General features: G+C 44.6%; 1 protein-coding gene across 2 annotated transcripts in view; it reads left to right on the top strand.

Annotated features, from left to right (window-relative positions):
* The window catches only part of Ano6 (anoctamin 6), a 186,644-nt gene that overhangs the window by 29,384 nt on the left and 140,079 nt on the right, over window positions 1-17,181 (top strand). Inside the window, exon 2 of one of the 2 annotated variants that reach the window (XM_059247003.1) lies at window positions 8,882-8,944. The exons of the other annotated variant lie outside the window; for it this stretch is intronic. Within the exon in view, the coding sequence (XP_059102986.1) occupies window positions 8,882-8,944 (63 nt within the window). The remainder of the gene's footprint in view (window positions 1-8,881; window positions 8,945-17,181) is intronic. 2 annotated transcript variants of the gene reach the window in all.

Genomic DNA, 17,181 nt, shown 5'->3' with positions numbered 1-17,181 from the left:
TCACCCTCCAGGATTTACACGCCGTAAGTGAGGAAAACCATGGACTATGATGAGATTGTGTGGGAAAATGACATAAGCAAGAGTTAATTTCCCAGGATTATACGCATGCTAATCAGGATCCCAAAGGGGCTTCGCTTGGAAAACTGAATTGATTTTTTTTCCCTGTAAATCAATCAAGTGAGAATTTTTAAAAAAGAAAAAAAATGAAGTTTTGAAATGAAAATACTTATTGTTGTAAATCAATCAAGTGAGAATTAAAAAAAAAAAGAAATGAAGTTTTGGAATGAAAATGCTTATTGTTGAATTCAGCCTAGCTGCCTGTGAGTTGTGTGGTCTTGGACAGCACCCTCATCCATAATTGTCTTTCAAAAGGATTATGACTAATAGTAGTGATTAAATGATTTCATATACAGCACAAGGTCTGGTACATAGTAAACAGATACTTTAGTAAAATGGAAACACAACTAGTCACGTGCACAGGCATACATGTTTATAAAGTACGTAAAGATGGAAGACCGTGATAGTGCTTATCTGTGTACAGTGAGGTCGTGATTGTTTATTTATACTTAACATTTTCTATAACAATTATTTGTTACTTTACCAAGTAAAAACAAGAAACAGGAAAAAAATATCTTCCAGAGGAGAAAGCCACATTCCCATATGTTTCATCTCAGGTTCCTCTTGCCTTATTCCTCTTCAGCCCCTGACCTTTTGCCTGAATTTGTGGTCACCATGACTTTTGAAATAATGTGTTGTTGTAGCCCGTTTTCAGGTTTCTCATGGCTTTACCCAGCAGGTCTGCATAGAGAGGCTGATTGGACCACAGGCCTGAGTGCAGGTGTCTGAGATGGTCTGCACTTGGCTGTGCTGCGGGGAGGTCTTTTGCTCCACCCCTTGGCATTCCCTTATATACCCTAGGGCAGAGACAGTCAGGCCTGATGGATTAGGATCCAGGCCCTCTCAAGGCTATCCTGTATTTTCTATCTGTTTCTCTCTCCTCTCTCCTTCTAATATTTCCTGCTGCTCCTCCTACTCCAGAGTACTCTGGGGCAAATGCGGGGGTGGTGGGTAGCCCCTCCACACTGTGTGCTTTGTCCACACAGGTTCCTGCCTGCCCTTGCTGTTCATTCCTTTTGTCTAGGTTGTTGCCACTGCCCCTTTAAGATTCCTCTTGACATCACTCCTCCGTCAGGTTGAGCATTAGGACAGCTGTATTGAAAGTGTCTGATTTGTATCTCTTCACCCCAGTGGAGTGCTTTCCTCCAGTGTGGGGATTTTACCAGAAGCTGGAAATAAAACATGATTTAGTTGCTGACCATGCCCTCCGTGTTGCTGACAGCCCTAACAGGAGGAGAGGGCACTTGACGTCATGAGGGCAGTAAACATTATAGGATCTCTGGCGCAGCGCCTCCAGAGGGACAGAAGGAAACACTGGCTCTTGGGAAAACATTTGGGGTGGTGTGTTTCCTATCTCTATTCAAGAGATGATATTTAAAGTACTGACCAGCTGTTTCCCTGAATAGGTAACACGGAGCCAGGGAGGTGTTCCCAGCAGGAGTTTTGCATGGAACAAAGGCAGGTCATGGGAGAATGGGCTGGAATTCAGAATGGCAAGGGCTGAGCGGGAGGTGGGCTCTTCTTGGTGCTCGGCATGTGGCAGAGTCTCAGAAATGTTCCGACTGCATAGTATTCCTCCTCCTGGTGTCTGTAGTGGGCTTAGGAGTTTGAGGATTCCCACAGGTTCTATACAATACTGTCTGTGTGTGTCTGCATTTGAGGATTTTCCTAGGGAAAAGGTTTTTTTGGATTTTTACCAGATTCTGTTAATGGATCATGTGTGAAAAGCCAAGAACCATTGTTTAGGAAAAACAAAAACAAGTGCATGTGTGTGCAAAGGTGCACGCATGCATGAGACACACACACACACACACACATCCTCTAGAAATGAGTGATAGAGGGGCACAGCATAGGAATGATTGGAGGATGCATTGGCTCCAGCTGAGGTTGGCACGGGTGCCCTTGACGCCCACTGGGCAGGCCCTCACCTGCTAGAACCCCACAGGGACTGGCCATAGTCATGCTCTGGATGCTGGCTCTAGACCCCTTTTCCAGTTCCTTCAAGCAGGCTAGTTTCTGCCTCTTCATTTGTTCCAACTATGCCATGGCAGTGTTCTTCCTGACAGCTCTCTAGGGCAGGAAACATGGGGTTGAAAGACTGGAGAGAGAATGGAAGTGCCCATGTTTTATTCTGAGGTGAGCATATGAAGAGAGCAGACGGGCAGGCACTACAAGCATAGTTCAGTGGCGGCCAGGTTTCCGGCATTGAAGACTGAAGCAGCATGACCCTCCCCGGAACAGAGTAGGTACGCTTCTGTTGAACTCCCCAGCCTTTAGGATCCTGCCCAGGCAGATTCCTCACGGTGCAGATGTAATAGCCCTCTGCATACCTTTGCTCTAGACCATGATGGACCTCAGCAATATTGTTCCCGTTTCTCTTCCATCAGGTCAGAGTGACTTATTGCTGATGTGACTTTGAGCATTCTAGCCTGAAGGTAGTGAGTTCAGTTTGTGCAGTTTATTGAGCACAAAGGAAGCTCCGGACAGCTGGAGAGGCTCTGGTATTTGGCTTAGTAAGGCAAAGAGTGCTTGTAAGGGAAGGAGGCTGATCTTAGTAAAGATAGGCACTGCCTTTCCACAGGGAGGGGTTTGGTTCAGTGTGGATCTGATGCAACTTCTGATGCTATCTGCTTACTAAACAACGTGGGTAACTTCAAGTCCGCATGTAGAACAAAGGTCCTGGAACAGACCTGGAGGGCCTTGTTGGTCCCATTGGACATCTGGAGTGTCTGGCGAGTGCCATGGTCACCACTCTGAGTCAAGCAGCCTGGCACTGTGTTCGGCCCTGCTAGGGTAACAACAGACCATGAGGGCTCTCAGGATCCGTGATAGTTAAAGGAATGCAAGATTTCAAAACAGGATTGTCAGAAAAGGAAATGCAAGCATCTTGATGGTTTTTCTGGTATATGAGGTCACCGACCCGTAGTGATGAATGTTTTTCTATTATTGAGGAACAAAGAATAGGAAAATTTCCATGAACTTTATTACAAGGTCTTCATTGGGGTCAGTTAGAAAGTATGTAGAACATTTTCCTATGCTTCTGTCCTAGTGACTGTTAATGCTAATACTTTAACATTTCACTGTTGCTTTTTTGGATTAGACGCTCCATTGAACAGGAAGTAGAAGGAAGCTTAGGTTATGACTCGATCATCTGTTGAGAACAGGCTCAGAACTTTCCAGGAGGGAAGCATTATCTCCATTTTGGGGGTCATTAAGACAAACAGCATTCATGATAAATGGCAGTCCTTTGTGTGGCATCTGCCTGAGTTTGTGTGACTCTAAACATCTTGCTTGTAGTTCATCTGCAACTATGGAAAATACAGTGTTCCCTCAGGCCATCTCTACATCTCGTCCTGAAGACATTCACCATCTTCTGAGAACAGCTGTTCATGATCTGGTCACTTATGTGTTTGTCCAGAACAAACCTACCCATTGAGACTGCTCAGCCTGGCTGAGACATGCTCAGTGGTACAACAGGTCTAAAATGCTTTTTTTCAGGTATAGAAAAAAAAAGAAAAGAAGAAAAGTATTTCCTTATAATGAAGATAAAAGTCTTAATTCACGTGGCACACGTTTGGACTGTCACTGGCAAGGCAGGGACAGAAAAAGTGATAGGCAGTGTAGAGTCCATCAGGGTGGGAGCAAGGTCAATTGACTTTGATCCGGATTTAACCTGCTGATTATAAACCCTCATTTCTCCCACCTCGGCTGTACCACACCCCTTTTTATTTGCAAGTGTTGAATAGGTGAGCTATTATAGAAAAACTGGAAATTATGGAAAGCTGCAAAAACCACCGTAACAAACATTCCCATCCCCTAACACTACCTCCCAAAGAGAAGCTGGACATGCTTTGGAAAACTGTCTTCCTGCCCCTTCCAAAGGCCATTTGTAGGTTCATGCAGTTCTCTCCTGCTTTTTCACTTAGCTTGCTCTGTTAGAATTCCTTCCGCTTATTTTATTTCTTTTATTGCGATAGTATGTACATAAGTTTATCATTTTAACCATTTTCTAATTTCCCATAGCACTAAGCATATTCACTTAGGCAACCATCACTGTTACTTAGTTCTGGAACTTTTCATTATCTATATTCTACATCTGTAAAAAGTATCTCACAAAGCACACTAAATAGCTGAGTAATAGTCTGTCACACATAATTTACTATGTTCTGTTTACCTGTGAACACATAGCAGATACTTATTTTGTGCTCATGTAGTTTATCTTCTTTTTTTTTTTCCAGAGCTGAGGACCGAACCCAGGGCCTTGCACTTGCTAGGCAAGCGCTCTACCACTGAGCTAAATCCCCAACCCCACTCATGTAGTTTATGATTCAGGTAATAAAGTAAATATGGTACCTGGGTGGTTGGCATAATGGCTTGGCAGTCAAGGGCACTGGGTGCTCTTGAAGACGAGTTGGGTCTCGTTCCAACCACCCACATGATGACTCACAACTGTCTGTTAGTCTAGTTCCAAGGGATCTGCTGCCTTCTTTTGCCCCCGCCGGGCACCTGACATGCGTGTGCTGCACAAACAGATGCGTAGATAAAACATCCATAAATATAAAAATAAAAATAGTGTTAAAAACATTAAAATTATGGTGTTTGTTCTACAGGACCTTAGAATCCAGGAGGAAATGGCCAGTGTGAGTCTGCAGCGATGCCCCCGCAGGGCCTGTGGGGTCATATAAATGAGGGGAATTTGACTTGAAGTTTCATTTATGAGATCACTCCTGGGTTGTCGTGAATCTCATACATCAGTTCTTTGCTTTCATAAATGATAATAATTATGAGCTGTTTATTCATACAAATCTTGGCCGTATTTCATATTTAGCCTCTGTTTTCTTCCTAAAGGAATTCTTGTCATTTTTTTTTTCCTTTTTGTTTTTTTCCATCAGCGTTCCACTGTGTAGCTCTGGCTGGCCTCAAAGGTGCCACTCTTCTGCCTCCGTCCCACAATCGCTGGGACTATAGGTGTCATCTCCTGTGTGTTTCTATGATGGTACTCACTTTCCGTGTTAAAGATGTGTCTCTACTGACCAGTGTAGGCACGGGTCACGCTGCCGAGTGTCTACCTCGGTCTCTTGTGCCCCCAGCCCACAACTCCTTTCAGAGTGTTTCCTGCATCTCAGCTTCCTCTTTTAGCGGAAAATTGCTGTTAACTCCGGGAAAGTAATCCAGTACATCTCACTCAGCTCATTTGGTCGCTTTGGGTTTTGAGAAGTCCTACACACTCTAGTGATACAGTAAATGCAGGGGCCTGTCCTAGATCAAAGAGAACCATGTTTTAGATAAAGTGTTACTCCAGGGAGCAGAGATATTACACAGGCTTCTGATATATTCATTCTGTGATGGCTGAGAGATAATGTTTAGTTGCTAAAACGGACCTCCAAACGCACATGCATATTTGTGTTAGTGTACATATGTTTTTAAAATATGCAGTTAATCTTCCTTTGAAGGCCAGATTTACAGGGGAAAAGAGTGTGGATGTGTGGGTCATGGCTTGCCTGACACGTGGCAGGGCCCTTAGCTGTACCTCCAGCGTCACATGCATGGGATGTTAGCATTGCTGAGTTAGACATGGTACCGTCATCCTCGCTTCTGCAGAATGAAACTAACCACAGGACCAGGGGCTGTGACAGTTAGAATTAGAGAAGGGGCTTGGGATTCGGTCTGAGGCTGTGAGCCCTGTGTCAAGTGTTGAACAACTGGAAAAATCCCAGGTTTAAATTCTCGACAGTTTCTGGTAATTCAAATTGCAAAACATTTCAGTATGTTATGAAGCCCTTTCATTTAAGAGTGGAAAGAACGATATCCCTCTTGTCAGTTTTTTTATGTTGGCAATTCCATCCGTAATTAGAAAGCATTGACGTTTTCATTATGAAAATGGCTTTCCTGAGTTTAAAGCTGGAACCACGAAATTCAGTTGTTTAAAACTCACTGACATTACCCCTTGCAGTTACTTTTATGTAAAAGCAACTTAAAATTGATTTGGGGCATTCTGAGTTTGACAATGTCAGTTTGCTCACGTGTCACAAGTGGCTTTGAGAATCAGAGCAGCCCCCTGAAGAGTCTCAGGGGTGCACGGGCCCCGTACGCACGTTAGTTGAGTCTGCTTTTTCTTGTGTTCATTAGCTAGGGCAGCCATGCGAGCATCACAGAGCAGGCCATTAAGCAACAGATGTTTATTTTCAGATGTTTATTTCCTCACAGTTCTGGAAGGGCCTAGGTCAAGGTGTCAGCACTCCCGGTCTCCTGGGGTCAGATTCCCGCTCACACACAGCTGCCCGCTCTGTCCCTGTATGGTTTTCCTCAGTGCCCCCCCACACACACCTGTTACCTCCTGCAGACAGAATTCCTCAGTTCAGGACAGCAGTCTGACTGGATTAGGCTCCACCCTAATAGCCTCATGTTAGTTAACATAACTGTTAACCCGTCCCCTCCAAAGGAGCCAAGGGCTAGGACTTGGGCATGGGGATTTTGAGGAGTCCCAGTTTCCTTAACATCTATTTAAAATAGCATCGTTTTGTTTTCATAGGGGGAGATTAGTAGTATAAAGAAGAAACCAAAAATATCACTCTGCCATGTTGTTACTGTCTGTTATTAAGGGGGCAGGCGGACAAGTAGATGAAAAGTAAGTGAAACCGCTTTGAAGGAGAGTAAAGGAAAAACAGTTTTCTCTCTCCCAGCCCTCACCGCACAAGTAACTGCTGACGTTTGCACTTTTCGCTGTTCATGTTGAGGCTGGATGCAGTTTTCTCCATGTGTTCATGTGTCATGGGGACTCATCTATGTCCTGGCTGGCCTGAAATGCTATGTAGCAATCCATCCTCTGTGTGTGTGTGTGTGTGGTTTCACTTTGATCAGCTATTTGTGGGGATTTAGGCCATTTCCAGGGCCACGCCCACTCCTAACTACCCAAGTGGAGAGCTATACTCCCTTTAAAGCCTAAGATGGAAAGAACCACTTAATAAAGTGAGTAGGCCCTTGCTTTGGGTGAAAACAGTCTTTGTTTTCAGCTTCCTGTTTACCGTTGGTGAGGGCTGTGTGAACCTCTCAGCCTTTTGGAAGAGGCCCACGCAAGGCAGGGAGGGGTTTTCCTTGGCCACTGAGGTCATCGCAACCCTCACCCCTGCCCAGCAATAGGGGTCTGTCTGAGTCACTAGCAGGAGTGCCCACTTGCAGTTAAGTTGAAAGGCCTTTCTTTTAAGAACGGCTGTTGCCTGTGACTCCCTTCTGCCTGACCCCAGCCTCTGCCAAGGTGACAAGGAGCCAGCTTTCTATTGGAATGTCAGCAGCCTTAGCACTCACCAAGATCTCAGTGCAGGCCAGGACGGCCAACAGCGCCTGAGGTTAGCAGACCCTGTAAGCCGACCCATGTGGCTTGGATGCTGAGGGCGGAGCAATGCTCTGCTTGGTCCGGGGTTTCCTACCCTAGGCCCTTCGCCTCAGGTGTCACTGCCATTATTTTATAAGCTGCACCATGGTGTGGATGCTCTTTTTGTTTCTGGAAATGAGGCTGTCTCTTAGGGGTGTTCCCTCATTTCTGGCCCCTGGAGAGTTTATTTCCACCTGGGACTTCTAAAACACACACGGCCAGTGTCGTATTTACCCAGCTGTGAGAAGGGCTGGAAGAGAACGGCCCTCTTCTAAAGCAGCCTTTGGCTCCCAAGGAGTCCCCCAGGTGGCTTGTGTCTCACTGATGTGTTAGCATTCCGGAGGCTCTGATTTTGTGGTGCTGTGGACTTGTGCACGTGGGCTTGGGGGCAGGCAACGTGTAGTTCAGCACCCGATTGAAAGGGTTGTCTGCGGGGTTTCTAATTACTGTTTGTTTGGTTCACCAGTGCCTAATAAGTGGATTTAAGTAACCTCAGGGGTGAGGAATGCAATGCTCATGTTGCAGGCAATCACGCAAGTCAGATTCTACCCAAGGACTGCAGAGCACACGCCGTGGAGTCATTGTCAAGGAAGCATGCCGTTGGATTTTAAATTTAGAACAAGAGCAGTTTGGAACTTTCCTACCTGTCACGCACCGACATGAAGGACATACACACCTGAAATCAGCTACCGTGTGCAGACCCATTGAAAACTCACCGTTGGTTTCTGGTGTTCAGTTTTCTTTTTAATTTAACAGGAGAATGAGGGAGTGAGAAACTTACCGGCTTCTCTACCTTTTTTTTTCCTTCTCCCGGCCGTCGTTGCCCGAATAGGAAACCGAAACACAGGTCTGGAACAGTGGGTGTCAGTACAGCTTGGCACCAGCTTGGGAAATTTCAGATGTCGGGGACCTGATCCCCAGTCCCAAGGAGCTGGTTTAATTGTCTAGGATGCAGTCTCCACTGGGCTTTTAAGAAGTTACCCAGGGGAATTATTATGTCCCAATGTTGAGACGCTGGGGATTTGAACAGTCGCTTCATGAGGTAAATCTCAGCCCTGGTTACATATTGGCGGCACCTGGAGGTTTTGGAGAAACCCCGATGCCCACCCAATAAGACCACATTTCTGGAGGAGGGAACAGGGTTTCTGAAACGCTCCCGGGCAGTTCTGGTGTGCAGCAAATGCCTGGCCAACTGACTGACTAACTGACCTAACCATGTCATAATGTAAGGAAAAGCGAGATCCAGGAATTGGAGTGGCTTGGGCAAGGCCAGGCCTTTGTGGCAGAGGCAGGCCTGGAGCTCAGGTCCGATGCCTCTTCTGGGCTTTCTGTTGCCCGGCTCCAGGCCTTATGTTTGTTTATTGTATTTATTGATACCTCCTCATCCTTCAGGTGATGTTCCCGACTCCAGGAGGCCTTTTCTGGCTCCTCATTCTCTCCTACCGTCCGGTCTGGGTAAGAACCCCTCGGTTGTGTCTGAAGAGCACGTTTACCTAGGGATCCCCTCACTCGCGTGGTCGGTTCGGGAGCACGGCCCCTAACGTTCTTGTGCACTGTGTAACTGGATGGTACGCCTTAGGTCCTAGGTACCATCTGTTGAATCGCAGTTCTCTAACTTTTGGTTAATTCGTCAGTCCTCGTGGGTTGCTAAAAATAATCGGATTCTGTATACTAGCTCTGACAGCTAAGTTTATTTCCCGTGACCTACTGCATTATGGGTCAGGATCCTGTGTGTGTGTGTGTGTGTGTGTGTGTGTGTGTGTGTGTGTAGCTGTGGGGGGGTGGGGGCACTGTTTGGCAAGAGAGTGTTAATGGCATTATAATGAAAACAAGATTTGGGTGACCTGGCATGGAGCTCAGGGTGCTTTGAATAGCGTGCTGATGTGATGAAAGGGAGCCTATGGCCTCCTCAGCAGATGGAAAGTTATCTGATGAAAATAGTATTTCATGGAAATGTGATTTAAATCATCTCTGTGTTCATGCTGAATATGTAACTCTGAGAGGCCACAAGCCAAGTCACTGAATTAAATTCCTTGGCTTTTGCATCTGCAAGTTTTCTTAAATGATGAAAACAATGCATTTTTCTGTCATCCTGGATATTTAGCATGGCGGTTTTTCCTGGGAAGTCATTGCCTGCTCGGTGTGCCTGTGTTTCCTGGTTGTGGCTCCATGGCCTGTTGGTGGCCATGATGCTCAGTGTGAATATGATACATAAAATGATTGTCCTGGGTGGAAGATTCAGAGTTTAACATTCTTGGAACCAGGACTGCAAGCTGGGCAGTGTTGTGGGTAGATCCTAGGATGTTAAGATGTTGAAGAACAGTGGCCAAAGTGCATGGACCTACTTTGAAATCTGCATAAGACATTTCACAGGTTCCTTGTCCGCAGAGACTGTCACAACCCTGGGTATGTGTAAGCAAAACCGCCACGAAGTCAGGGAAATGCTTCCAAAATACAAACACTCCTAAAAGTGTGAGTTGAAAGGAACAAACTGACTTGGAGATAAATGCAAACCATTTTTTGTTCTCGTGTTTTCTGAGGCAGGTTTTCATGTTGCAGGTTGGCCTTGAATTCACCATGTCTCAAGAATGTCTCTAGCCGGTGGTGGCACACACCTTTAATCTCAGCACTCGGGAGGTAGAGGCAGGCAGATCTCTGTGAGTTCGAGGCCAGCCTGGTCTCCAAAGCGAGTTCCAGGAAAGGCGCAAAGCTACACAGAGAAACCTTGTCTTGAAAAACCAAAAAAAAAAAAAAAAAAAAAAAAAAAAAAAAAGGTCTCTAAACTCCTGATTTTCCTGTCTTCACTTCGTTAGTACTAGATCACAAGTGTGGGTCACCACACCTAGTTCCAAACTGTAAAATATTCTCATATTGAGTAATTTTACTATATTGTAAAAAATGCATTTTTCATCAGTTTTAAAATAAATATCTCAAGAACAATTTCTGCTAGGTTTTTTTTTTTTTTTCATTTTGGATGAGGAATTTAACAGACCAGTAAAAGCCTATTGATGAATAACTAACTTTTGCTATCCGAACTTCAGAGGCATGGCTGCATTTTCTAGAAATAAAAAGAGAGAAATTAATGTATTAAGCCTATAAGGCACAATGTTTCCATCTAGGTCACACTTTTGATCTTCTGTAACTGCCCTGCAATTTAAGACTCAGGTTTTACAAGGACACACACACACACACACACACACACACACACACTTGTGCTCACAAGGGAACAGAGCTAGAATTTAAACCTAAGTCTTTCTGATTTCAAAGTCCTATGTCTTTGGCCCAGTGTTGAGGTCTCCAAATAAGACTGCTTATTAACTGCAATCATTTACTGTCATTACAGTGGAAGGGCATGTGCTTTAGCTCAGTGTTTCTCAACCTGTGGGTCCCAACCCCTTTGGAGGGTCAAATGGCCCCTTCACAGGGGTCGCCTAAGACCATCAGAAAACACAGATATTTACATTATGATTTATAATAGCAGCAAAATTACAGTTATGAAATCATTTTATGGTTGGGGGTCACCCCAACATGAGGAGCTGTATAAAAGGGTCGCAGCATCAGGGAGGTTGAGAACCGCTGCGTTAGCTTCTTGGGTTTTCTATTAAGAATTGTTCAGTTGATGAGATGACAGTTGTTTGTGAAGTGTGAAGAAAAGGGACATCTCAATGGGAATGTGAATTGCCGAGCCGTTAGGAAAAACGGCATGGTGGTTCGTGAAAAAGTTCAAAGTAGAACTTCTGTACTATCTATCAGACAGTCCTGTTTCTATTCATTACCCGGAGGAAATGAAATCAATATTTGTATCTCCATGGCCTTTGAGGCTTTATTCATTGTAGCCCAAATATGGAAGTACCTGCCTATTGATGATAAATAAATAAAGAAATTATGAGAGACATATGTGTGTGTGTATATGTGTGTGCGTGTGTGTGCGTGTGTGTGTGTGTGTGTGTGTGTGTGTGTGTGTGTGTACATACCTATGAGTGTTATTTAGCCATAAAAAGAAGGAATTGTGCCATTTGTGAAACCCATACATGAATCTAGAGGACATTGTGTTAAGTAAAATAAGGCAAATAGAATCTGAAAAAGTCAAACTCACAGAAGCTGAGAGCTGAACAGTGGCTGTCGGGGCCTGGGGTAGGGAACATGAACAGGTGGTAACCAAACAGTACGTAAGTTCAAGGTGAGTGAGTGCTAAGGACCAGGTGCACGGCTGAGTGGTGCCGTGTGTGGTAATGAACCTGACTGAGGTGATTTGCACACAGTGTATATGCCCAGAAAAGCACTTTATGTGAATGTGTTCACTCTTTGCCAATTACATAATCTTAAGAGGGTAGAGCTGATGACCACCTGTGGTCTAAAGTCATAGCTTTAGAAATTCGTGATCTAATTCTCAGATATATTTGATTTGGAAGAAGCAGATAAGCAAAATGGTTTGTGATTTGTGCTCCATCACTGAGATCCTGGATTTGAGAATCCTGCCTCCATGGCATGCTACATGTGTGATTGTGGGCAAATCATTTAATCCCTCTGTCTTAGTTCCTGCATCAGTCAAATGAGACATAGTTTCATCGCGTTATTTTCTTCCCACAGGCCCTGAGTTACAAAAATATAGTAGCCCTATAAAATGGTTCTGCCCTATGCTCACAAATCTTTTCTCTGCTGGGACATTGACTGCTTCCTGTTTGGGAAGCTTGACCGTCAGCCCTTTGTGGTTCACAAGTGGGTCACAGGGTTTCCTGGTTGCTTCCTGTAGACCTCTGACTAAGCTTGGCAAGATGAGACATCCTTGTTCTAGCTGAGCGGAGGGTCACTATTCTGGACCCTTGGGTCATCTGAACACACTTCTAGGTGAGAAATGCCGTGACTGAGTCCCTGTTCCTGTAGAGTGAGTCACACAGGTATTTGTGTGGAGCTCAGGCTTATCTGGTGTGTCACCTTCTTAAAACGCTCTATTTCCCTCGTTCTGCGATGCTACTTCATCAAGATTCTGCTCACAGGTCACTTCCTTCTAGGCTCTGCTTCCCGGTTTGTCTTCCCAGGTCCTGTGTCCATTCCTTGGTCCATGGTTAGCACTTCCTTCATTGTAGAATGTCCGAACGTTGACTTTTTTTTTTTTCCTGGTGTGGTTTGGGCCTCCTTTCTCCACACACTCTTCTGTACCCCAAGTCTTCAGTTACATACAACACTTTTAACTATTTTGAGTTTCAAACTCTCCATCCGCCTGCTTCTCCAGGGATGAAGTCAAGATCTGCTTCATGTCTCACCTACTCCATCCTGCTTCTTCCTCTAGTGCTTGCTCCATCTCTGGGTGGTGTTACCCTCTCCCTATTTCCAGAGTAGAGATGTTATCTACATGTACTGGGAACCTGTAGCCCTAAGTTTCTCATGTCCCGCCTGCCCCCGCCCCCACTGCTGTCCAGACAAATCTCTCCCACCCATGGTCCCACAGCCGCTAGGACCCAAGCAAACACACAGAGGCTTATATTATTTACAAACTGTATGGTCTATGGCAGGCCTCTTGCTAGCTAGCTCTTATATCTTAACCCATTTCTATTAATCTGTGTTTTGCCACGTGTTCCGTGGCTTTATCCGTCTGCTGGCATCTTGTTCTTTGGCAGCAGCTGGCGTCTCTCTCCAGACTCTGCCTTTCTCTTTCCTGTCTCTCTCCTTGAATTTCCTGCCTGCCTCTAAGCTGTCTTGCCATAGGCCAAAACAGCTTTATTTATTAGCCAATGGGAGCAACACATCTTCACAGTGTATAGAAAGCTACCCCACAGCAGACATCAGCCTTGGTTTTCTCTATGGCTGTCTTCATTCCCTCCAGTACTTGAGTTCTCCTTTCAAAGTGATCTTGAGTTTGTCTTCTCTGTCTCCACTCAGACAAGGTCAGCCTTGCCTCCGGCCCTCAACAGTGTCTACTGACGGGTGTGTGACTCCACCTTCTGCCTCAGAGAGCTTCTGTGAGGCTGTGGTGCCCTGCTGCTGCTTGCCTGGCCCTGTGTGTTTCTTTGGGTTCCATCTGGATTCTTCTTCTATCTCAGTTTGTTGCTGAGCCCCTCATCTCTGCCTTCCATTTGGGGTCACATTGGCCGGATATCATGAGATGTCTGATGTGAGGATGCACCCCTTCTTTTTTATTTTCTTTTAGTCTTGGTAGTTGACGCCAAGGCTGTCTTACGCATTCCAAAACATTTTCTGCTACTACCACACCCTCAGTCTTCCCTCTTCCCCCAGAGCTTTCCTTTTGCACAGTCAACTTCCGTCCCATTCTCTCAGCTCTCAGATATCATTCCTCAGGGACTCTCCTCTCACCACTGCCCCAGATAGTTGCCTGTGGTATTATCTGTCACAGCAACCTGTTTGTTTCCTTCTTATCACTGAACAGAGTAAGTTACTTTAAAAGTACTTACACTGGGCTTTGGTTGCAGAGTTAAAGCTTCCCCAAAAGAACATTTTATGATTTGTGCATTGATACATCTTTTGCATGTGCATATTGTAGGTCATGGGTATTATGGGATGTTTGACAAGAGCATGGACTCGTTTTTTCTTTTAGTCTCAGTCATTGACCCCGGAGTGTGTGTTAGTCTGTGTGTCTATCTCTTTCTTTTTGTAAAAACCAGTTCGTTTGTTTGTTTATTATTTTTGTGTGTGTGTGTATGTGTATATGTCTGTGTGTGTGTGTGTGTGCATGCCTGCATGAGTTTATGTATCATGTGTGTGCAGGAACCCATGGAGGCCAGAAGAGGGCATCAGATTTCCCTGGAACTGGAATTGGAGGCATTGTGAGCCTCTAATTAATTAGAGGAATTGTGAGCTGCCATGTAGGTGCTGAGAACTGTAACTGGGTCCTCTGCAAGAACAGCAAATACTCTTAACTGCTGGTCCTCCTTTTTGGTTTCTCTCTCCCTTTTAAGGAGAGAAACAAAAAAAAATTGAAAGAGATTTACAGAGTGAGCCTTATGCTTGCATAATTAGTGATTTAATTAATTCTTAAGATTTGTTGTGAAAGTGGCACTATCTCCTATTCACTATTCCTAGAGACCAGTGTTTTCAACTTGGGCCGATTCTTAGAGTCATCTCCCTGCAGTATATTTCTAATCGACATCCTGAAATTGTAACTTACCTGTTTTTCAGTTTTAGGCATTACCCTCCGGAGCCAGTACTTAGTTTGTTTCGTATCTCCTTGCCCCTTGCTTCTCTGTTCTCATTTTGCCAATTGTAATCATATTGTAATTGTCCTGTGATTTGGATGAGATCAATATTCAGTGTTTACTTTATTGCAGCTGTGGAATCTTCTCCACAGATGAGCCGTTTAATATAGTTTAGTTTATGTTTTCTCTCAAGATTAGATTACGTGGCCTATATTGACTTTTTTATCCTTAATTTTTGATATAGTTATGAATAATTCAACCTCAAATTCTTTACCACTTGTAAATCTCTGTTCAGTATGCCCAGCCACATGGGGAGTCTGTCGGGTCATCTTTGGAGGAAGAGCCCCTGAAACATTCTGCTCCTCTCAGTGGAGAATGGTCTCTGCTTAGCATCATCCTGCCAACTTTTTTAGGCTCTGTCTTATACAAGGGCCTGCTATGTGTTGTCTTCATGGTTGGCTTAGTATCTCATGAACACATTTCCAGTGCCTCACAGAGGAAGGCAGGGATTCCAGAGATAAGAGGCATACATCTGAAAATGCCTTCCTGGGTCTTAAGTGATGGCTTAGCTAAGTGTGTTCCTTTAGGGTGGAAACCATCAGCTTTCAGAATTTTGACATCTCCTGCATTCCAAGGTGTTTCTTGAGCTATTTCTTGGAAAGTTGTGTACATCAGATTCCGACTTTGAATCTTTTGTGTGAAAACCTTCCCTCTGGAATTCTGTGGGCTTTTCTTTTTGAATCCTGATTTAGGATATTTTGTTAATATGTGGGGAATTAGCAGATCCTTTCATTCTGGTAAGCTCTCCCCTCTCCTTCCTTCCTTTTCTTTGTTTTTCAAAAAATGTTGTCCTCAAACTCACTATGTAGAGCAGTGGTTCTCAACCTTCCTAACACTGCGACCCTTTAATACAGTTCCTCATGTTGTGGTGACTCCCAACCATAAAATAATTTTTGTTACTACTTCATAACTGTAATTTTGCTACTGTTATGAATCATAATGTAAACATCTGATATGCAGGATGTCCTATATGCAACCCCAAAGGGGTCGCGACCCATAGGTTGAGAACCACTGATGTAGCCCATACTGGCCTTGAACTCTCAGAGGTCGGTCTGCCTTCCAAGTGCTGGGATTAAAGGTGTGCACCACCACGCCATACTTTTCTTTTAAGGGAGAAAGTTTAGTTCTGGGAGCAAAATCGCCTTTAATTCTAGAAAAAAAAAAAAGTGCTATATGCCTGGATTTTTTTTCTTCTTTTCTGGTTTCTCTGGTCATGAATACTTCTGTCATCTGATAGTGGCTCCCACACTCTGCACAATTCCTCTTTGGTCTCTTGGTCAGCTTAATGAACATTGCCTGAATTGGATCTCTCAAACCTGTAAATTTTAATTTCTGCTACAATTTGAGGTTCCATAGTTTTTTTTGTTTGTTTGTTTGTTTTGTTTTTTTGTTTTTTTCAGTCCTCCAAATGCTTCTCTTTTTGTGTCTCTTTTTGGTAATGTCTTTTGTTATCTCATGAGTGTATTTGTCTCAGATGATCAGTCTGAAGATGTATTAGTGTCTTCTCATGTCCCGGTCATTCCCCACCCCACACATACCCCACACACTTTTATCTAGGGAATTTTGCTGATTCCTCCTGCAATTCCAGGCCTCCTCCACAGTGACTTGGCCGGACTGTTTGTTTTTTTAAGAAACCTTGGTATTGGTATTTTTAGGTCTTTATTATCCAGCTATTTATGAAATACTTCAACCAGAATATAGACTTTACAATTTTTTTTTTTTTTTTTGCTTTTAAAAGAGAAAAAGGAGGGAGGCAGAGGTGGGCTGTGGACGTGGCTCAGGGCACTTGCACAGGGCTCTGTGTTCAGTACCTAGCTCTGATCTCCCCACAAGGATGTTAGTTTTCTGTGAGAAAATAGAACCGGTGGGAGAGCCGGGTAGAAGTCTTGGAGTCTCCACACTGACAGTCAGCTTTTGTGTGGACACTTTTCTGTGTGGCTCTCCATTCTGAGTTGGACTTAGAACCAGTCCATGGATCCTTCCTGTGCTGTCCCATCTCCCACCACCATCACCACTACCATGGAAGATGGGGGCAGGAAGGGGGGGGAGAGAGAGACAGAGACAGAGAGAGACAAAGACAGAGAGAGACAGAGATAGAGAGAGACAAAGACAGAGAGAGATAGAGAGAGAGAGAGAGAGAGAGGAGGAGAGGTAACTGATTTTTAGTGGAATTTGACTCAGCCATCCTGCCCCACCTTCGCCTCCTCTTCTAGAAGAACCTGTATGGTTGAAATGAAGTTGCCTCTGGCCCTTTAGGATGGAGCTTCTCCATGGCTAAGCCAGTTGCTACTTGCCTGTGTGTTGTCTGTCTTTCAAGCACACGTCCCCATGTCCTCTGCCCTTGTTGGTTTATGTCCTGGTAGGTCAGGGCTCTCACTGCAGAAGTCTCACTGATACATGCTTGATTGCTGTTTATCCGGCCTATAATCACATGTTTCTGTGCAGGCACTGGCTCTCCGGTTCGTGGATTTTTACTTCTGT

Source organism: Peromyscus eremicus, chromosome 20, assembly GCF_949786415.1.
Source record: "Peromyscus eremicus chromosome 20, PerEre_H2_v1, whole genome shotgun sequence".
NCBI lineage: Eukaryota > Metazoa > Chordata > Mammalia > Rodentia > Cricetidae > Peromyscus > Peromyscus eremicus.
This window is presented reverse-complemented; position numbering and strand designations above follow the sequence as displayed.